The 23,537-nt window shown below is 30.0% G+C and overlaps 1 protein-coding gene across 1 annotated transcript in view; it reads left to right on the top strand.

Moving 5' to 3' along the window:
* Positions 1–23,537, top strand: part of LOC100142035 (C3 and PZP-like alpha-2-macroglobulin domain-containing protein 8) — a 99,371-nt gene that overhangs the window by 50,202 nt on the left and 25,632 nt on the right. The window contains exons 4-10 of the mRNA XM_015985353.2: positions 12,194–12,379; positions 13,919–14,044; positions 14,239–14,462; positions 14,580–14,735; positions 16,940–17,068; positions 17,132–17,304; positions 23,278–23,395. Of these exons, the coding sequence (XP_015840839.1) occupies positions 12,194–12,379; positions 13,919–14,044; positions 14,239–14,462; positions 14,580–14,735; positions 16,940–17,068; positions 17,132–17,304; positions 23,278–23,395 (1,112 nt within the window). The remainder of the gene's footprint in view (positions 1–12,193; positions 12,380–13,918; positions 14,045–14,238; positions 14,463–14,579; positions 14,736–16,939; positions 17,069–17,131; positions 17,305–23,277; positions 23,396–23,537) is intronic.

Genomic DNA, 23,537 nt, shown 5'->3' with positions numbered 1-23,537 from the left:
TAAACACATTCCGTTTGCTAATGAGGAGGTTTCTACATGTGTAAACCATGTTCAGCTGGGAAGCTGATGAACACACAAGGCCCTTGACGAGCTTCGGGGGGAGGTTCGCAAATTAAATCTTGCTCGATTAGAAAGCAGTCAGCTGTAGGCAGCAGTTCGTCTAGTTTCACGAACCAGCGGGCTGAAAGATTGTCATTTCGTTCAACACCGCCAGAGGGAGCGTCTCTTTGCCTCAACCGCGTAAATTTAGCACTAACGCAATTTTCGCTATTTTACGCCTCATTTACATATATCGATACTTTGGCGAATTAAAGGTCTGTTTCTAATGCACTTTACAACTACTTTACCAAAAAAATCTCACCTAAACGATTCAGCAATTCTTTAATTTTTTAAAAGCAATGCAACATTATTATGATTATGATGTACAATGTTTTTTAAGTTTCTAATATTCAAACACTCCTTTTATAGTCAAATTTCGCTCGACAGTTATAACACTATAAGTGATAACATGTTTAGATTATTTAGATTTAGACATGAAATAAATTACTGTCGATTAGTAACTAAGTCTTTCTATAGTCTTGTCCTTCTATCGTTCACAAAATCAAAAATCAACTACATTTTCGGCTAAGTTTTGTTTCAAATTTTACCTTGAACTTTACAAAACTATCTGAGAAATTTTCGCAAGTTTTGATAAATTCTAACAGTGTCACTTAAAAGTCAATACTGGACCAAATGCTTGATAGGCGGTTATGACGTCATAAATTAAACTTTAAATGAAAATAACTTAAGTCAAAGAGCAGATAAAGAATAGTTACCTTTAAAGGTTTTTTCGTTATTGTAATTCTGGTTTAATGTTATCTTTCAGATAGTTGTAGTCGCTTATTATTTTTTTGTTTCTTATGCTTGACTTTCGTATACTTATGTTTAACTTAACTAGTGTAAAATAGTTTGTATTGTTAACATCAAGAAATAATATTATAATACACTAGTCGTAACAGAATATATTAATATTTTATTCTTGATTCATCTTGGCATTTTATTTCTCATCGCTTACTTTCTTGGAATAAGTTTGTAATAATTGTTCTATTTACGTAAACAAGTTGAAAGAAAAATTATTAATTAAAGCGCGTTGTTTTGCTCCCTCAACAAAGTTGCTACAAGATACATATTATGTATTCTTAACCTGGCGCATCCACCAAAATTACAACATAAACCAATTTTATCTTGCACAAATTTATTCTTATGGATAATAAAAAATTAATAAGTAGTCTTTTAATACTTTAATAAAAATATCTAATGAGATTTAGTTATTTTAGTTATTTTACATATTTTCATATTTGCATATTTTCAAAGTAATTTTCAAGACTTTATTTTTCCACAAAATTTAAATGTATTATTTTTCTAATTTATTAATGGTTAAGTTTTGTGATGATTTGTTGATTACAAAGATTATATTAAAACGTGTTCTTTATATTGCGCATAGCTTATTTTCTTGAAAGTTTGTAATAATTGTTTTGTTTACATAAACAAGTTGAAAACAATATAATTAATGAGAGTGTGTTGTTATGCTTTTTTAACAAAGCTGCTAGATGATTTATACTTCGGCGCATCCACCAAAATTACAACAACCAGAAACAATCTTATTTTACAAAAAATTTTTATTATAATATGTGTATAATAAAATATGAATTTGTAGTGCTTAGTTTGCTTTAAGGAAAAATATCAAATAAGATTTATTTATCGTAGTTATTTAACATTTTATCCAATAAAGTGAAAAAATGTTTAATAATGCCAAAAATGCTATTAACGATTTACCTTATTAAGATTACAACAAAATATGTAAGTATACCATAGCATTACAACAATTAGTTTGTTGGATTGTTTACATAAAGAAGTTGAAATGAAAATAATTAATTAAAATGTGTTGTTTTGCTCACTCAACAGTGTTGCTAGAAGATAGGAAGAGTGTCTTCATAATCCGGCGCATCCACTAAAATTGTACAACCAGAAACAATTTCATTTTACTCAAAATTATTTTTGTGGATAATAAAAAATAAACTTGTAGTTATCTTTCTTTAATGCTCTAAAGAGATTTATTTGTAGTAGTTATTTTATATTTTATTACATAAAAAAATATATGGTAGTGGTACCAAAATCGTTTCAACAAAACGATTTGGAAATTTAATACTTTATAAGCACTGCAACATTACTATGATCAACAAAATACTTATACAATATAATATGTATGTAACGGAACTATTCTATTCTATTCGAGATTTATCTTAGCATTTTATTTCTCAACAAAATTTTAATTTATTGCTTTACTACTATGAGTTGGAGTTCGACGTAAGGAGTACTGTTGACGGTTTAATGTTCAAGTTTTATGATGTCTTTACAAAATATAGAGCACTTATGATGACTACAAAGTAAAATTTTACGCAGCAGAGATTATATTAAAATGTGCTTTACATTGTACAATATTCATTATTTTCTTGCAATAATTTCGTAATAATTGTCTTATTTGCATAAACAAGTTTAAAGCAAAATAACTCATTCAAGCGTATTGTTTTGTTCTTTATACAGGGACGCTAGAAAGTATGAAAACAATTTAATATTATAGAAAATATTCATCAAAACATATTGAAGTTTGGTATTTCTTAAAAGTAATTTAATATTAATAAAATTTTGTTAGCTTTGCCGTCTAAACTTATACAAAAAATAAGTAGAACACAAAAAAATACATTTTAATAAAAAAAAATATTTAGCTGTATTCATACTTATTAGTGACTCTGTGTGATGTTGCTAGCAACCATCTACATCCAAATACAGTTAGTATTTTAATAAATAATGTTATTTTACTTAAAATTATTTTCGAATAATCAAATTATCAATTAAAAAACAAAATTGTATTGCATTGCTTTATTGAAAAATAGTTAACAGACGTATCTATCGTAGTTATTTACAAAGCAAATACAAAGACACAACAACGGAGTAGTTTCAAAATGTTTTTTTGTTCAATTTTTATGTAAAATGCGTGTACGTACTTACACACGTAACACTTGTGTTGTGTATTATGTAAAACACTAATTTAGTTAAACACTCGATAATCTTATGTGCGGATATTCAATCAAAATTACTACATAATTTTTTCCTACAACGAAATTATATAAAACATTCTTGGTCGACAATTTTACCAAGTATATTACTTATACAAAGTATTCTCTTTACATTTAGTTTTTATTTAGAACTTTTCTCTCTAATTTAATTTAAAAGATTCTTTTTTAAAACTGTTCTCTCTCTAGATTTGAATAAAAATTGGTATGTTTTGTCTTCACTATAAAAACGGTAGGTGAAGCATCCTGCACGATTTTCCAATTTAAGTCGCAATGAAACCATGAGTTGGAAAATGTAGGCTTTATAATTAGTTTCAATATAACTTTACAGAAACTCATTTGTGCATTATTCCCAGTATTCCAACTCAGTTTGTGACACAATTTTGCTCACCCTTTGAGAACACAACAGTAAAGCGGTTTTAATATAGACAGTTCAGTGGGATATTAATGGTTCTAGGTTTGCAGATTCAAGGTATGTAGTCTAATCATAGCCTATTGGGATCGAGACATCAAATTGCGTATGAATATCAAACGTAACTTCGTGATGGCTTATCCCGGAGTCCAGCTCATAACAAATATTTGTCTAAGTTACGAGTTAAAAGTAAAAGTTAATTAAATTAAAAACAGAATCGTAAACGTGATGACGTTTTCTTGTAAACTGTAAAAATTAAATATTTACGTTGCGGAGAGATTACATGGTAAGTAGCGGTTTATGGCTTACTTAGTTCGAGCCTATCTGGTGCTCGTGAAGCCGCATAAAGGGGTCCTGCTCAAAGCTTTTAGCTTTAGTAGCGGGGATTATATGTTGAAGAGTGTTCTTTTGGGTCAATATCATAATATCGGAGTGATCCTTTATTAACGATACCTGTTGGAAAACTTCGCCAAGACCTTAATTTCCAAACGATTTATTAGGAACACAGAAATCAATAACTAAAGTTTTTCCCCACACAACTGTATTTTCAGTTTTACAATGAAATTAAAAAAACAAAACTGAAATAGCCATTGAACAAAACCACACTTGTATGTGGTGATGACACATAACAAAGGGAAAATTATTTTCTGACATATTTTTGCTTAAAGTTGTTTCAACGCATTTCGCTTCTACGAGGGCGGTTCAAATACAAAATTAAAAAAAACACTTAGTTTTTTTCTACCTCTACGTCACTTTCTTTAAAAAAGTCTTAGTTTAATAAGTGCGTAAACAGTTATGTACAAAACTTTCTACTAAGTTTCTTAATCGATTTGAACATGAAGGGAAGCTTTTTTGGGTTTAATAATATGTGTGATAAAACTTGGGTCTATTTCAGTTTAAAATTTAAAAAATTAATTATAAAATGCCAACGCTTTACTTTATTAAAATCGCTAAGTTATTACTCCCAATTTGTTTCATTTATAAAAATAAATCGTTAGCAATTTTGCAAAAATTTTGAAGTCTATTATTCACTGTCTTATTTATCCAACAATTTCTAGACAAATTTTAACATAAGTTACTTATTACTACTAAATTCGTATCTTTGAAGAACTAAATCACGATGATAAGACATTTCGTAAAGTAATTAATTAATTATTCATACGATATTACAAGGTAAATTGAAATCTTTTAGCTTTTTAAATTCTATAATCAAATTAAATAATAGCCAACGGTTTGTTTGTTCCAATGGTTTTTTTGTCTTCAATTTTCGTGCAATACTCAGGTATGCCTCAGGAATTTAGTTTGGGTTCCTACTTTTTCAAACGTATTTAATTTCAGTATACTTATATTATTTTTATTTTTGTAAACAGGTATGTTTATGATTTTCGGAAAATATTTATTTTTTCTAAAAAAAATTTTTTAGTTTTTTTTAATAGTTGTTTTCGTAAATGTTTTGGTTTAGACTTTGCATTGTATTTTTTTTTTCGTTTAACTTTTGTGTAGTTACTTAATTATAATTACTAAATAATCATTTGTTTACATTGTCATGTAATTAGAGAAATCTGATGGGCAATAAACGATACTATTATTGTTATTATAAAAAGCCAACATTGGTATTTTAGGAGATATTTTTAGAAATTAAACATACAATTATTTCCCTATTTAGCTTGATTTGTTGCTGTCTGTTTTTTATATGTTTTAACTACATTTAAAAGAGTTTCTGGTTTCCGAATGTATTGAAATTTTGCATACTTACGTAATCTGCGTGACAATGCAATTCTATATGGCGTTTTTGTTTTGAAACACCTATTAATTATTTTTTTCATTGATTAAATGGGGTGTTAAAGTTAGAGGGTGCTAAAGGTATATTCGATTTGTACATACCACATCTTATACCTATCTTATACCAACATACACGGTATGTTGAGCATTATGATGACACGGTATGTGTGTAAAAAGTGCACGGTTCAAAAAAAAAATTATTTTTCATCAAAGGAGATACTTTTCCTTACAGGTCAAGATTCTAAAATTTGTAAAAGATATAAGGAATTACAGAACTTTGTTCAGTTGACAAGTACCAAAGCTTTTATAAACAAAATCCTAATCTGTAAGCAAAACTATTGTCCTTTGATAGAAAAACTTTATTTTTTAGTAAATATTTTACGATTTAAAAAAACAGGTTTTTATTTTTTTATTATTACCTTAAATTGATATCTGAGAAAATTATATCTTGATTTCGAAATCAAAAAGATAGCGCAAATGCATAGAGGTAGGAGCGTAGGTGGAAAAGCAATTTTATTACAGTCATTTTAAAATTTTGTTTCAATAAAAAGTTATAAACAGATTCCGGTCGACATTTGAACCCGTCTTGTTTCTCAAAGTTAATTATGTCATAGTGGAGGCGCAAAATTTGCTTTTATTATTATTTGTCTGTTAAAACATCCTACACAAGCAATTTACCGCTTATGATTCAGTCTTTTTGTCTCTATAGTACGTAATATAAGATTTTGCTTTCAAAGCACTTTTGTAAAACTTTAATATCTATTAAAACGTTCGCTTGCAAATTCATTGCCCTGTTTTAGCATTTTATTTTGTAACGTCCTTTATAGAAAAGTTCTTTTGAAAAAGTGTACGATTTATCTTGACCAATTTAATGTATCAGTCATGCGTTATAGCTTGTAAAAGAGGTGGACATTTTCCAAGTCACGGTTGAAGCTCAGGATTTAACGGAACATGCTTGCAATAAATTTCCAATATGTCATGTATTATTCATACGAGACCGGTTCCATAATTCATTTAAAATACTTCACTTGCTCCAAATATTACATAATATGCAGCGCTTCCAATTAGTCACAATATTACCAGATATACGAGTTTTACAAATAAATGCGCATATCATTAATTAGCACGCTGCAGCTACCTTGGCAATTGGTAAAACAATTTTCACACTCGTTGGCACTAAAATTTATTGTAATTTTGCACCAAAAATTCGAATAATTGATCTTATTTTCACTCACTTTCTGATAACAAAGGTAAGACTTGTATATTAAATATTTTTTTCAACTGCACTGTTTCTTATTTCTGACGATTTATTCAAAATAAAATTTTAGTTAATAGCATGACAAATTTAGAAACAGTAAGTCACAGTAAAGTAAAAAAACTTTTTGAAGTTACCAAAAGTCAAAGCCAAAATTTTCAAAAATTAAAATTTCGTAATTAATGTCAATTTTGGCATTGTTATGCCATCTGCTGGCGAAAAAAACTATTAATCATTTCGCTACCAACCTGTTAGTTCAAATTATAAAACCTGAGTGCCTGTGTTTCCCCCTTAATGAGGAAGTTCAAACCTGTCTTCCCGTCCGAAATATGAAATTCCCATCCTCTGTATCAACATTACTGACCCTGCGATAATTAACGACTACAACACACAGCTATCTGGAGCAAGGCGCTGGTGTGGGACTAGGAAGCAGCGATCATTATAATGAGCCTCAATTCACAGTGGATTAGGCACCGGCAATCCCAACTTTAGTAGCATCGCGCTCGGGGTTTTACCGGTATCTTGGGAATGCTTCCTTTTCCGCCTCTTGCACGTCCACGTGATAGCTCCACTTTTACGCCGCTCTATGTAAAATTTGAATCATAACTGCGATGGGTTTCTCCAATCGATATATAAATAACAAATAGAAAGGATGGAGTGTCTCAATGGCGAATCCTTTAAAAGTTAAAGCGCTGCCCGATAAACATTCATAGTGATTTCCGGGACCACAAGAATCGCTCGAGCCTACTTCCTGACCGGAATGAAGAAACTCACAGCTAGAACATTGATTCATGCACAAAACCCTCGCTAAATGCCGAAAGGGTCAACGGAGCTGCCTCATAACCCCAGGAATTTATATTCACTTTTTAGAAACATGCGGAAATGCTTAATATCTATGCAAACACTAATTTTTGGTAATAAATAAACACGGAACTGCGTGGAATTATTAATCATTGACAAATGTTTGTTTAAATCGAAATTGGTCAGCAACTCATCATAATTAGCCCAATTATAGCATCCACATCACACTAGCAACAATACCGATAAATAATTACTTCAAATACTTTTGATAGAAGCAAATACTCGTAATGCAAAAACGTGTGCTTGGGTAAATCTAGCTCTATCCCCGTTCTGAATATTACAATATAAATCATAATAATGTACTCACCTAGGCGTCAGTGTCACGCTAAAATTTCAATTCGTATGCGCTCTATACATAAAATATCAATTCACGGAAGTACATTTAAATACAGTAGGTCACATTTGCAGTTTTATTTACGACTTTAAAACATATGGGACATTTTTTATTTATAGAATCTGAAATTAAATCGTGTCATTTTTCGAGATATTTCTCCGCCTTTTCTTCAAAATGTAGAAATTACAGCATAAAAGCTCATATTCGTTTGAAATTGCATTAAAGTGGAACGACCTTGCTGTGCCATTTGAGAAATTATTATTTTATTATTTATGTTCCATTTTGTGTCAGCTGGGATGTTAGTTATATTCAAATTGAAATTGTACTTCATTTCCAGAAACTAATAAACGTCACGATGATATGCCTGGACTACGAAAGTAATTTAAATGTTTAAATAAAGAAACAAAACAATTCAGTATTATTATTTATTAATTTATTAATTCCTAACACTTACCACCTAGCTGAACTTTCAGCTGAAAATGCGTAAATCTTGCTAATTATTGTATTCAATTTTAAAGCGAACTGAAATTAAACGGATTTAAACTAACAGTTTAAAAGTAACACGTAACAAGTGGCTTTAATGTTATCTTTGTATTACGCATTGTTACCTAAGCAAACATATGGCTTCCATACGGAATATCAAGACAAACATTTTGAAGATTTAGTATTATTATTATGGCATGCCCTCTACTATCCTTTAAGTAGGTTATTTCTGACCACCATAAAATACGACTTACTTTCTGATATCATTACTGTCATCATTTGCTCTTTCATAGATCTGCAACCTAGTTTCCCTGATTTATGGCCTGGACTTGTTTTTATGTCTTCTTATATGAACAGAGTGCTCGGATCACTTGGATACATAAATTCGTTAAATTTGTGTGTTTTTATGAAATAATAAATATTGACACAATTAATTTGGAATTCTTGTCTACATAGACATGCGAATTTACATGCTGGTGCGCATTTAATTCGATAGAACGTTGTATTAAATATAAATTGGCGTGGATGCAGGAAATAAATTATGCTTTTAGGGCAGACATGTATTGTGCTTTTAGTGTAAAACAAGTCTTTAATTAGGAACTCTATACATGCGATTGAATTGCTGACCCATTTTACTTTTCGATGCAATAAAAGCGGTAGATAAAAAACAAAAATCTGCAATGTGACGGTGGAGCTGTTTGCCATTTTATTTCTTTTCTGATTTCAGTTTTGAAATTGTACGTTTTCTTTATGAATTTACTACTTTCAGGTGGAACGGTTGCAATTTAAACATTTTATATTAAAACGAGAACAGATCCGAGCTCAGCAGCAGCATCATGTCGAATATAATTTTGAATTTGAAAATAAATAGGACGTTTGCGTCAACGTAATCAATTTGATTATGTTCTTGAATTCCGTCGTTTCCATAATGTTTCGCAGGCGCGCCATTGCTGATCTAGCCCAGAGATTGTTTGCAATATCTTAAAATCACCGTATCCCAGGGGTTCTGCTTATATATGCTTTTAACTCTCCAGTGAGCATCTGTACACAAAAGAGTAAAATGAAATTGTGTCAAGACTATTCTTTTGCCAGCGAAATCCTGCCTTGAAAAAGCGGCTAATGAAGGTTTGCAGAGAAATGTCATAATTTTGTTTACTTTTAAAATATTTATTCAAGATTTAAAACCAAGATGTGGTCTATTGACAAGAATTAAAAAAGTAGCTTTCTTGACTTCCCAGAGCAACATCTTCTCCAAAGATAACTCTTTCATTGTGCTTATACCTCCCTTCTTTAAAATCTTTAAGGGACTCGCACTTGACAGCTGTAGACTTGTTTAAATTTATAGGCTTGGCATAAAGTTTCACATAAGCTTACCGAAATCTAGAAAACATTATCATCACACAAGAATCATAAATTTCAGGTAGACTGTAAAATACCTCCTTTATCATCAACCTAAAAAACGATATCATAATGTTCTCCAGGCACACTGTGGAACTTGCAAAGATTTCAATAGGAACCCAATTTTTAGGAAATTAAAAACCATATTTAGGTGTCAAAAAGTTTGAACAAAAACAGAAATTAAAAATTAAAATCTTTTATTAATTTTTATTACAAGAAAAATAAAAACATCATTTTTATTGCAATGAATTTTATTAGAAAAACAAACAAACAAATAAACAACACAAACATCGTTTTGTCAAAAACTTAACACTATCTATTACACAAAAAAAGTTTTAACTGCTGAACTTAACTATTGTTCTAAATTTGCTGGTGTAAAATTAATTCGGATTTCCGTAAAAAAGTTTCTCAAATTAGAAAATTAACTCACTGAATTGAAATACGCATTAGTACTAAAATCAGGCATCTCAATATTTTCTCATTCAATTAACATTTTAAGTTTTAGAAGGTTTTTATTTTTAGAATTTTTTGTATAGTTTGTCACTAACTAATTTTTTCATCATCAAAGTGACTAAAGAGTGACAAATTAATAAACTATAAAACTGCAAAGTAAGAACATTAAGAAATTTGAAAAGTGAAATTGTAAGACAGTGAATCAACAAAAAACTAAAAAAAATAGGAAATGAATATGAAATATGGAAAAGTAAAAAACTAAAAGTCTGAAATTCTGAGAATAGCTATAATATTAAAAAACTAGAAGCCTTAGAACATAAAATAAAACGTTTGTAAAAATTTGAATAACTTGAAAAACTTAAAGGAAACATCTAGTTTTTTGTTTTTTTTTCTAAGATCGTTAAATTGTCTAAACAAAAATACAGCTCATAAATTTCAAATGCTCAAGTTTATAACTAAAAATATTTAAAATTTTTGATCTAATTTTGTAAATCTTTGAGTTTTGTGAAAAAAATTTAGGAAACAATTGAATGTTTGCTGAAAAACTTGTGAGATGTTTGAGTTTAAACATGAAATAATTGCGAGAATCAATCTTTATCAAAAACATGTCGATCCACGATTTTTGAACCCAAGTGTAATAACTGCGAAATCTCTGCTGTTTTGGCCGATTTTTACAAAATAACCAAACAACAATTTTTTGATTAGCATTGGACTCTTTATGATTGGTCTGTTTTACAGTTGGGAGTGCAATATTTGTCCGATATCTAATGACAAACTTTGCATTTTTTGTCACCAGATAAGCAAGTAGGAGGTAATATTTTTATTCCTTCTTGTGACAAGTGAGACACCTGTGAACTCGTTTTAAGGCCGGTCTTTTTCACAGAACAGAATTTTGCTTTAGATGCGAATAAAATGGCTGTTATAAATAAAAAACAATAAATATAAATAAAAAAAAATAAAAACACACATTGTTTTTAATTTTGCAAAAAACAAAAATAAATTGAGAATTAAATTCTAAAAAACAAAACTACTGAAAAACTAAGAAAGTCAAAAACTATAAAACTGAAAAAAAGAAACACTAATAAATTGAAACACTAGATTCTGAATAAGAAGACTAAGGGCGGGTTTATAGAAAACTTTGTTAGAATTTAATTCGTTGTTAAAAGTTAACAACGTAAATGGACCAATCACATTTGTTCAATTTGGTCACGCATTTAATTACGAATTAAATTAATGACGCTTCTATAAACCGGTCCTAAGAGACTAAGAGCCAGTTTACAGAACATTTTAATTACAATTAAATTTTAATCGCGATTAACTTGACATATGTCAATGCATTTTAAATTACAACTTAATTCGAGTTAGTTTAATTTAATTAAATCTTAATTTTGCTTTTTGTAAACCGGCCCTAAAACTAATAGACTAAGAAAATAAAGAACTAAGAAACTTAAAAACTGAAATACAAAAAACTAAATAAAAACAGTAACATTAAAGCTCTGTAGTCTAAGTGACTGAAGGGGTGATAATTAAAAAACTGTGAAAGTGCAAATTAAGAACATTATAAGATAAGATAGTAAAACCACGAAAAACAACAACAACAAAACACACACAAGGTTCAACAAAGTAATTTTTCCAGACTGTGAAAATAGCATTATCTCTTTCATTATACTCACACTACCTCTCCCTGAAATTTTTAAGGGACTTACAGTTGACACCTTTAAACTTCTCTGAATTTATGAAGTTTAACACTTATAAGTTTGCTGAAATCTAGAAAAAGTTATATACTTTATCATATGAGAATAATAAATTTGAGTAGGTATGTAGATTACATACCTACTCAATTACACATTTTGCAATTAACAAGGACTTATTTCTTGGTTTACAAAACTTTGATTTTTAAATGTTTTTTAACCACTTTATCTTTTGCTCAATTTTATCGATTTCATAAACAAACTTTCCAACTTGGCACAAACATATTTTGCTATTTTATAAATAAATGTTCATTGCCATATTCAGCTATAATTCGGTTTAGTAGCATTCTAACAATGAACCATTTTTAATGAAACTGAAATGTGTCTACCATGTGTGAATTTTGTCCCTAGGGCACGGCATCTTGCCCTTGGAGGTACCATTAGAAGCGTCAGGAAGCTACGTGCTCCAGACATTAGTAAACTGCACCGGAAACGACCGCTGCGAACTACAAAGCTCGTCCCAAATGAGACTTGTCGGACCTGTCAGGGACGTCATTATTCGTCCTGCCAAGCATGCCTACAGGCCTGGAGAAACCGGTAAGATGTGAATTCTAATTTCCACTGGAAATGTATGTTATTTCCAAACATTCGCTAATATTACCGAGAGCAATTTCGCTTAAATTGAAGGATTATCCTCGAAATGAAACACCGCTGAAAAATTCCAAGTTTTGAAACTTTGCAAATCCGGTCGTTCACTTGCAAAATGCAATTGGACTTTTTCACCGAATCGCTCGGAATTAATTTGATTTTTTTACAGCCACGGAGTAATAAAATTCTAATTATTTAGACAAAATTAAAAGTTTGTAGGTGCACTTACGGCAGGAGATAAAACGTAATCACCCTTTTTAGGGGCTTGTTTATTGTTTCTTCTCTCGGACGTATTACAAATCCGTTTAATCGCCATTTTAAAGTTCGACTTGTATTTTATAAACTTTCTCAATTCGGTGCTCTAGAATTGTTTAAAGTTCTTTTCGGGGAGATTATAAAAGCTTCAAACTTCGTTTTTGTATCTCTTTAGGGAATCGCTAACCTTTCGATATCGCGTTACGAGATTAAATAAGTTTAGATAAGAGCAATAGATAGGAAGAAAAAAAAAACATCTTTAGTAACACAGTTTGACTGCCGTTACATAACGCTATATAACCGTAATACACAAATCTAACAACTGGTTATGTTAGACTAAGTTTATATTATAACGGCTACCTAACCATGGTTAGAAAAAAGTTAGGTTTCTGAAGCAATATGGTCTATTCTAAATTCAGTTTATGTATCAGTTATCTAACTATGGTTATCTATATCTAGCGTATAAAGGTTATATGACGGTTATATAACTTTTATGTTTGTGAAGCAATACAGCGTTTTCTAGATTTTTGTTGATATGTCGGTTATCTAAGCATTACGAAGGTGTTTTTTAATGGGTTTTATGTATATTTTTTTTATTTTATTAGTGTCTTATGATGTCCAAAATAAAATATTAATTATTTATAAATTTAATTTATAATAAATTAATTTTGTGACCTATCATTTTTTTATTAAATCCTAAAGATTAGTTAATAAAACATAACCGCTGTATAACCGAAATATAAAGGCAGTTATGTAACTACAAAATAATCACGCATAAATAACAGTTACAAAAAATGGTTATAGTATAACAGTTACTTAAAGCGTTACATTTGGGAGTATGTGGTTATATTGAATGGTTATATGTTAGTTATTTAGCTTTGTACAAAAGTATGGAACCAAGCGTTTTGTGTCTAAATTATGTACCTAACGAAAAAAATAAAAGTTTAAAAAATACTTTAAAAATGTAAAATATAAGATATTTTATATTATATAACAGTTATATAACATAGATAACGGTTACATAAGATGGTTATACTATAACAGTTATTTAAAAAAACGTCACATTTGGAATCGTGCGGTTAAATTAAATGGTTATATTTTGGTTATACAGCATTGGACAAAAGTATAATGGAACCAAGCGTTGTGTGCGTAGGGATATTTCATCAAAGTAATTTTAACCATAAAAATACTTCTATTGCACTACATTTTGATAAAACTTTTTTATTTTTACAGTGTCTTTCTGGGTCTTAGCGCTGGATCATGATTTGCAGATCGCGTCTGGAGCTATTGGAAGTGTTAGCATTAAAGACCCAGCTGGCACTAAAGTCGCACTTTGGGATCAAGTGGCTTTAGATGAAGGCAAGTAAAAAATTATTTTACTCTCAAGGAATAATTAGAATCCCGCGCCTGTTAATGAAAATTAAAAATTTAAATATCAGGAAGATGAAAAAGATTTTTTCCAACTTCATTTGCATTCCTATTTAAAAAATCCCCGCCACACTTACACTTTCCCGAATGTGGATTTTATATTTATTCCGCTTTTTGTAATTTAGGAGTGAAAGCGTTCACATTGCCGTTGTCGGAGAACGTGAATTCTGGCAGGTGGTTGCTTCACGTCGAGGTGGAATCTGCCGAATTTTCCGCACCTATCGAGATAGCTCCGGGTGCGGGAAATGGACTTCCTGATGTTGCAGCCGCCGAAGAGCATTACGTTGAATTGCGTTTTGGGAGGGAAATGAGGCGCAGCTATAAGCCAGGCTTACCGTTCGCTGGAAAGGTGCGAGAAAAATATTGCCTTGCGCAAAAACTTTTGCACTTATTTAATCAACATTTTGATTTCAACTACACAGTAACGAAGCGATTAATTAGTTAAGCTTGTTTTTCTAACTCAAAGGTGGAAGCAATGAGCACGGAAAAATCGGTTCGTGTCCGTGTCAAAGTGTACGACAACACCACTTCAATATACAGCCAGGATATTGAAATATCCAACGGTGAAGGCACTTTTGTCGTTCCCGCTATCTTGGCTGACAGCAATATTATTGCATTGCAGGTAAATAATCTATTATTATCTCTATTTTCTTTGAAACCTCTGACAATAGAAACCCGTACTCGATTTAAACAACGACACGACTGCATTATTTACACCTTTATCATCCACTGACTCTATTTTTAGTAATGCATTTAAGTGTAAAACACCACCACAAGCTCAATTGAATAAAAGCAAATTTAGCGATCTCCTCGTTTCAGGAAGTTTAAGTGCAAGAGCATGTAGTCAGGTAATACGGGAGATCGAGTGTGAACGAATTTGTGTACGCTCCATAAACTGTTCTTTATTTAGAGATAAAAACACATCGGCAGGACAAAGAGAAAATGATGCGTATACGTTGAGGGAAAATTTTATCACGCACGTTTCTACCGTGTAAACATCAATCAGTTGAAACAGCAAATCATGCAGTCACAAACAGATTTAAATTTGTTAAAACTCGAAAACTGTTTAATGGATGTGTTTGCATTTACACGTCTGTTATTGAAGTGAACTATAAACAAATTTAGGAGAGAAAAATTAACGGAGTAAAGGGAGCAGAGAAGTATTTACAAGCGCAGAAAACCCTAAAACAATCATTAAAAATAGCTTAGGCAAAATTAAAATAAATTTTTTGCCCGGCGCATCCACCATTTTTATTCCATTATAGAATTATCATTTTAACTAAATTGTTATTTTTTATTTCAATGGAACTATTGTAATTTGCTTGCATTTTAATTTTTTACTATGCGTAATGACTTCATGGTTTCCATTTGACGAAACATATTACGAAATTTTTTAGATTGGCAGAAACTAAATTTGCGATTGTTTTTGGATATTTTACGAATTTTAAAAGTTGTCCATATTTATGCTAAATTACCTCTGTTATCACCCATATTTGTATTTATGAGAAAATTTGATTAAAACTAAAATTTTATTTTTATTTTTAGAATTAAGACAATGCTTAACGTCACTAAAACTCCTAATTAAAGTATTTTTTTGTTTAAAAATTTTATAAAATCTTTAAGCACTAATTATTCAAGATTCAATAAAAATTCTTTGTTTTATTACATAATACATTTGCCCGGCGCATCCACCATTATTATTTTATTAATAAAACTATTACAATATTTATATTTTAATTTTTATTTTAATGGCATTTATTAAACTGCAATAAACTATGCAAGTCTCTTTGATTCTATTAAATTGCATAATATTGCCAACATAATTAATCATTGTTGGACTAAAAAACCAAATAAAAATGTAACTTTATTACATTTTTCTGTTAATTAAACTTTTATGGTAGCCTGCTTTTTAATTAAAATTATTGATTTTAGTAATTTTTATGAACAAATTATTATTCATGTTGAAACGATAGAAAAAATTTCTACAATTTATATGTTTTGTTTTATGTGACAAGTTTTTTTAATATTTCTTTTGCGATTGTTTGCCGAATTATTTCATCATACAGTTACTTTTTTTTATTTTCTCTAATTAATTATACCTTAGTAAAAGTGGTTTCTTGTAACAGTTTTAATTTTTGAGAAAACTGTGTTATGCAAAATAAAACTTTTTATGCTAAGAGGTCAGTTTCGACCTAGAATTTCAATTACCGATCAAATACAATTTTTTCCGCATACAGTTACTTTTTTTTACTTTTTTCTAATTAATTATACCTCAGTAAGACTGGTTTCTTGCAACCGTTTTAATTTTTGAGAAAACTATGTTATGCAAAATAAAACTTTTCATGCCAAAAGGTCAGCCCCAATCTAGAATTTCAATTACCGATCAAATGAAATTGTTTCAATAAACCGTTTCTTTATTTTTCAAAATATGACTGTTACACATCTAATACATTAGCATGTATTTTCATAAAAGACAAGTTCTAGAGGTAAATCACTGCTTACTAAAATAAAATAAAAAATTCTGGTGTACGTAAATAGTTTATACAGAGCCACTAAAAAGTGTAGATACAGCTTAATATTTTCCAAACGGTTTATCAGTTGAAAGTGTTACTTTAACAATTATTATTAACTTAACACTTGTTTTCATATAAAAAATTTTCATATAAAAAATATATAAAAATGACTTTGACCAAGTTATCAACAACATTCTGCTGACGTTTTACTAGTAACTTTGTTTACTTGCTTTTGCGACTTTGTTGCACTAATTAAAGCAATTTCTTAATTGGAAGAACGTTTGTGATGTTTCTTTTTATCGATCTGATTCAGGCGGAGCTAGTATCAGTCGACAGTAAAGAAATTGAAAGCCATTACGTGCTGGCGCGGGAACCAATCCATAAATGGAACTCATCTTCGGATTGTTATCTCCTGATTGAAGGGGTCGAGCACACCCTCCAGGTACTTTCCTTCCTCTAAAAGAAAAACAATCGTCTCGCCTAACACTGCCGAAATTTCTTTCAGCCGGAAGAGGAAGCTCACGTCGCCATCCTCTCCACGTGTCCTTGCGAACGTGACCTGCATTATGTCATCACCACCGACGGCCGGGTCACCGACTGGGCGCAGCGGCGCTATGAAGACCCTGTTCCTCCCGCCACTTCCGCTTCCGCAGGAGCCGTTTGTCGTCTTAATTTCAGGTTGGTCGCAAATTATTAACGAACGAGAAAAGTTGATTCAATTACGCCACCCCAAAACACGTCTACGTCAAAGAAAAACCGGGTCAGAGAAGTTTTACGCTTGCAAGCCGAATGTAAACAAATTTCGCTCTTTTGCTTGCCAACAGATTCAATCAAAGACGTAGACTTGGAAAAAAATTCGGATATAGTAGATAAAAACTTCCCGCATGTCTCATAAAGTTCAATTGAGGAGAGACTTCATCGCAACACTTTCAACTCAATTCGTTGCTTCTACTCCCCAGGGTGGCAACACCAAGGCGCTCATTTAGACGAGTTTTTCGCACGAGGAAGCGTAATTGTCTCAGGTTTTATTTAACTCGATGGAAATTAACGCTTTTTGGCACAGATTTTTTTGTCCTATTTTGAATACAAATATCTAAATAATTTTTTAAACATAACACGACCTGAAAACCATAAGAGTCTAACTGCATTTTTTATTAAATTTGTAAATATTTAAATAGAATTTTTACTGCCTCTACAATAAACAACATCACGGAGGTAAATTCCATAAGGTTCTAAATGAAATTAACTATTACAAATCTCTACTTTTTTAACTTTACTCGTGTAAACAATTTTTTGTCAAAAATTAAAAGGTTCAGCGTATTACAATATGTTTTAATTTACTATTATTAAACAATGTATCTCGCTTGGATTTTTATTAAATTACTGCAAACATCATTAATTTATTACAGTTTGACTAAAACCAAATAAAAATCTAACTTTATTACATTTTTCTGTCGATTATAAGTTTATTATTGAAGTAAACTATAATTAAATTTAAGTAGGAGAACTTGATGAAATGAAACAGTCAGAAGTGTATTTAAAGGCTCAAAAATACACAAAACAATTATAAAAAATAGGTTATTAAATATTCAATAAAAAAATTGTTGTAACTCAAACTTTTATCCGGCGCATCCACCATTTTTAACTCATTAACAAAAGTTAGCAAGAACAATTCTTAACAAATAGGTTATTTAAGATTCAATAAAAAAATTTTGTTGTAACTCAACATTTGGCCGGCTCGGCGCATCCACCATTTTTAACCTATCAATAAAAGTTAAAATTTGTATTTTTATTCTAAATGCGTTTACCATTGCTACATTTTTTTGTCATTATACTTCTGTTATTTCAATAAACTATAAACAAACTTAAGAAGAAAAAATTAACGACATGAAACAATAAAAAGTGTTTTATTCACAGGCGCAGAAAACCACGAAACAAAAATTATCAAAAAATAAGTTACCCAAGTTTTAATAAAAATTTTTGTTAAAAAATGAAAAAATTAACCCAATGAAACGATTAGAAGTGTATTTGCAGGCTCAGAAACTTACAATACAGTTACTTAAAAACATGTTACCCAAATTCAAGAAGAATTTTTTTTGCAACACAAAGATTTGCTCGGCGCATCTACTATTTTTAGCTTATCAATAAAATTTTATTATTTTTTTATTTCCAAACATTTAATTTTACGACATTTTTTGTCATTATACGTCTGTTATTGAAGTGAACTATAAACACATTTAGATAGAAAAAATGTACAAAATGAAACAACCAGAAGTGCCTATGCAGACGCAGATATCCACAAAACAAATACTAAAAATTAAGTTTTTTAAGATTCAATAAAAATTCTTTGATGGAACACATACACTTACCCGGCGCATTCACCATTTTTAGTTAATCAATGAAACATTATTTTGATTTTTACTTTAAAGATATTTATTAATTAATTGCTATAAACTATGCGTATCATTTTATTTTTGTTCATTTTATTTTATTTTTGTTTATTTTGTTTATATCTGCAAACTTAATTTGTAATTGTCTGACTAAAACCAAATAAAAATGTACTTTATCGAAGTAAAATTGACTATTACTGAAATGAGAGTTGCGTATCTCAAAATCTCAACTGTTTGATGTGTACTGCTAGAATCAGTTTATTGCTAAAAAATAAAACATACAACGTGTTACAATGAAAAACAACAAAATGCGATAAAAAAATAGTGTTAAAGTTTAGCTATAGAAGAAATCCTCCAGAAGACATGTAATATTTGTTGTTGTTGTATTTGTTTTGTTGTATTTTGTTATTATGATAAACATTTCAGGCAAACAATAGTTTGTAAAATTGTAAAACAAACAACGCAAAAAATGCGACAACCTAAGATTAAAATTGTTTTCCCAAAAGGTAGGAATGTAAATATATGATGAATTTTTTATCGACTTATTAATAAAGTTATTGACTTTTAAAAATTGACCAACTATTTACGTATTAACTATATAGTTTTTGTAAACTGTTACTTTAATAACTCTAATTACTCTAATAACAAAATATTTAAAACAAAAAAATAAATTAAAGTATAAGATTTCACACAATAAGTCGCAAAGTGAGATCTTTAAGAACTATTTAACTCTTTAAGAACCATTTTATATAGTTTTTAACTATGAGTTAATTTAGCTTAAGCAAGATTGCAGACGAAAATGCAAGCGTAATAATTTTAAACCAAAAAGACGACTTATTCTACCTCACTATCTCATGATTTCCATAAAGATTGTGAAGACAAAGAATCATTGTTCAAAAATTTTAATCTCAAAAAACCACTTACATCTACAATTGAAAATTAGATAAACTATTAGACATCAATTTGAAACAATCCACTAATCCAAAATTATTGGAAAAACAATGTGATAAAAGACGACTAAAAATTCCATACCAGTTACAAAGCAGTATTTGTATTAAGTTACAACTTTAAAAAAACAATCATTTAGAATTAAAGAAAAGGAAAAAAAATTAGCCAATGTAGGAAGAATTCAAATTGATGAATATGTTTTTTTTTGGAACTAGAAATGCAACAGAAAAATTGAATTTAAAGAACCAAAACAGTTCACTGCTGCCATGGATGTTTTTTAGTTAATTCATAAATCTTGCTTGTGTTCAACGGTGTCATTTAATAAATAAACTAAAAATAATGAAAAAATGGTTCATAATTTAACACAATAGTTACCATTTCCTTGACTTAATTCTTTTTTCTTTGTTTATCTTAATTTAATTATCCAATCCAAGTTTACTTTTTGCTTTTGTCTCCATTGGCAATAAAATATAGAATTACTGCTGCAACAATTACACTACTAAATTTAGTTATAACAAAAGCGAGAAATCTTGTGTAATAATTACTTCGCTGAAAATGTTTTTGAAGCAACCGAACTATCTTTTTCAGTATACAGATCAAGAATAAGCGAAATTTGAACCGCATTCAAGATACGGTTTAGTTTAAAGCAAGCTTTTTCAGACTTATTTATGGTGCAGTGCACTTAAACGTTTACTTTCCCAGTTATTATTTTCAATCTGACTCGCTAAATGTAAATCGATGAAAAAGCGTATCAAGAGGCATTTTTTAAATTGTGCCCGTTATTTATAACTCAATTTACTGATAACAATCACGGAGTAATTTATTGAGTTTAATTTAAATGTTTGATTTTTATACAAAAAGTATTGATAAATTGGTTTATTCTTATCTTAAATCCCCATTTAAATTCGATGAATTTAGGTAGCTCCAACCTTCGCATATTCCGTAATTACCCAACTTTGGTAAAAACTAGATTACATTTTGCGTATAATAATAAAATTCCAGTCGAGCTTCTTGTACGGAATGTAGCAATATAATTTCGCATCTTTGATAAAGCCAGCAATGTCAACACGCTATTTTTGCTTGGTCTTTGTTTCGAGTGGCAATAATAGAGTTTCAGGATTTGGCTTGTTTATGCTACAGATTTAGCCGATACCCGGCGATGAATGCAATGGTACAACACTCAAGGCAGCTGAAATTATATCCGCCAATAGCCAAAGTTTACACAAACAACACAAGTTTGCTTTCCATTCAGTTTCAAATGCAATTAGCAGAGCAAATACGAGCGAACAAAATTAAAATAAACCGCGATGATGAGTCGCAAACTTTATGACGACGCTTCAGCACCGACAACAATGCATAAATAAAAAATTTCGGATAAAGGCAAATATTTTCGCACGGAATTAAGAGACGCCCGTTGTTTGACGAACAAAAGAAACTTTACCAATTTTATCACCACATTTCAGAAGGAATAAACAAAGCCTAGGTAGCGCATTAAAAATTGTCAACTTGAATTCTCATCAACGTCGGTTAAATTAGAAAGTTTATTTATTCTGGTGCTGATAAGATTGCTCCACTTGGCTTGGCTTGTTTATCCAAGTTGTAGTTCTGTCATATGGAAATGCAGAAATTGCTGATAATAACCCAGCAACGCTTTGTTTTATTGCAAGTAAACTTAGGGAGTTGTCTGATTCCTTTCATACGTTGTGTTTAATGAAGTTCAAGTTTCACCCGGCTGTGAAATTGACTCCTGTCTCCAGAGAGTTCCGCAGAGCTACATTCATTTTACGGATTATAGGTTATGCTTTGTGTCATAAAAACTCCGATAATGGGCGCACCACCTTATCATAAAATTAAAACTTTCCAAGTTATTGTTGAAGGGCCCTAACGGAATTACAAGGAAGCGCTCTTCAATTAAACTAATACCTTTGGTTATTGCCATCGAAGTTGCAAGCGATTAAATAACAGCATGTGCTTTCCCTATACAAATTTTGCATCATTTGTGTTAAATGGAATAAAGTTAAAGCAATTTGCTTCACTGCAACGACTACCTTCTACGAGTTAGTTCGCTAGATATAACTTGAATACAAAATTTCCATTCAAATTGTAATCAGTAATTTCGATAAGAAGCTTTGAATCCAGACGCTGTCAAGTGTCTTTGTCTACATTTTGTTACTAATTTCAACACCATGCCCTTTGTTTCCTTTTTATTTGATTCAAGTGCAAGCTTCATAATAAGGTCGTTTCCCAATTATCTGTCTTGCCAAGCAGAATCAGAAATCAATATCTTCCTCAAAAATTAACTTAAATATTTATTTTACAAAGTATTGTTCAAACTTGTTTATTTTTATATAAAAAAAGTGTTACAATAACAAAATAATAACAAAACAATACAATTTGGCATTTTTTATTTTATAGAAAAATATGTGCCCGGCGCATCCACCATTTTTCAGTACCTAAAATTTTAAAATAAAAATTTTAACTTTATTTATTTTTAAATAAGTTTACTAGCTTTAAAAGCTTTTTTGCCAAAGACTTGCACTTTGCTCTATATTTATCAAAACGCTGGAAATACTGTTAAAAAAACAAAAAAGTGTAAGAAACAATGTTGTAGAGAGTTAAAATTATAAGTATTTATAGTTACAACAAAACAACTACAATTAAGGATTTTTTATTTTATAGAAAAAATCTTGTCTGGCGCATCCACCATTTTTTCTGTATCTAAAATTTTAAGATAAAAATTACAACAGAAATAAAGTAATGCATAATTTAACTTTATTTATCTTTTAAATAAGTTTACTAGCTTTGATTTCAATTGAAATTGGTTTCCGAAATTAATCTAAGATTTGCACTTTGCTCCATATTTATCAAAACGCTGGAAATACGGTTGAAGAGACAAAAAAGTGAGAAAAACAGTGTTGTAGAAAATTAATATCATAAGTGTTTCTAGTAACAACATTTACGATTTGGCATTTTTTATTTTATAGAAAAATATGTGCCTGGCGCATCCACCATTTTTTGTTCTTAAAATTTTAGGATGAAAACTGAAATAAAGTAATAAATATTTTAACTTTATTTATTTTTTAAATAAGTTTTTTAGCTATTTCAATAATAAATTCAAATTGCATTACTGCCAATTCTTGCAATTAAAACTGTCTCAATGTGTGCCTATTTCATTTCAAAAATGTGTTCACACTCATGGTTTTACAACTGAGTCAAGAATCAGTTTCTAATTTCCTTATATCCAGGTAATATTTTCATTATATGTCGGTGATAACAAGCTGTGTTAAATGTAACATAATCCTTCTTTTTTCAGCTTTACGGTACGATCTGTGATGGCTCCCGTTAGTCAACTTCTCGTTTACTATGTAACTCCCCAAGGGGAGCCCGTCAGTGACGTAATTAGTTTTGATGTGAAGTTGCTACATAGGCAGGTAATTAACACAACAGCAGTGCAGATATTTTTAGTCCAAACATTGTAGTTTACCTTATTTGAAAAGCAAATAAATAAGGTAAATATCACGTTGACGTTTCTTTTATATTTCTTACTCAAACAATAAAAATTTCAGCCTCGTT

This window comes from Tribolium castaneum, chromosome 4, assembly GCF_031307605.1.
Source record: "Tribolium castaneum strain GA2 chromosome 4, icTriCast1.1, whole genome shotgun sequence".
Classification (NCBI taxonomy): domain Eukaryota; kingdom Metazoa; phylum Arthropoda; class Insecta; order Coleoptera; family Tenebrionidae; genus Tribolium; species Tribolium castaneum.
This window is presented reverse-complemented; position numbering and strand designations above follow the sequence as displayed.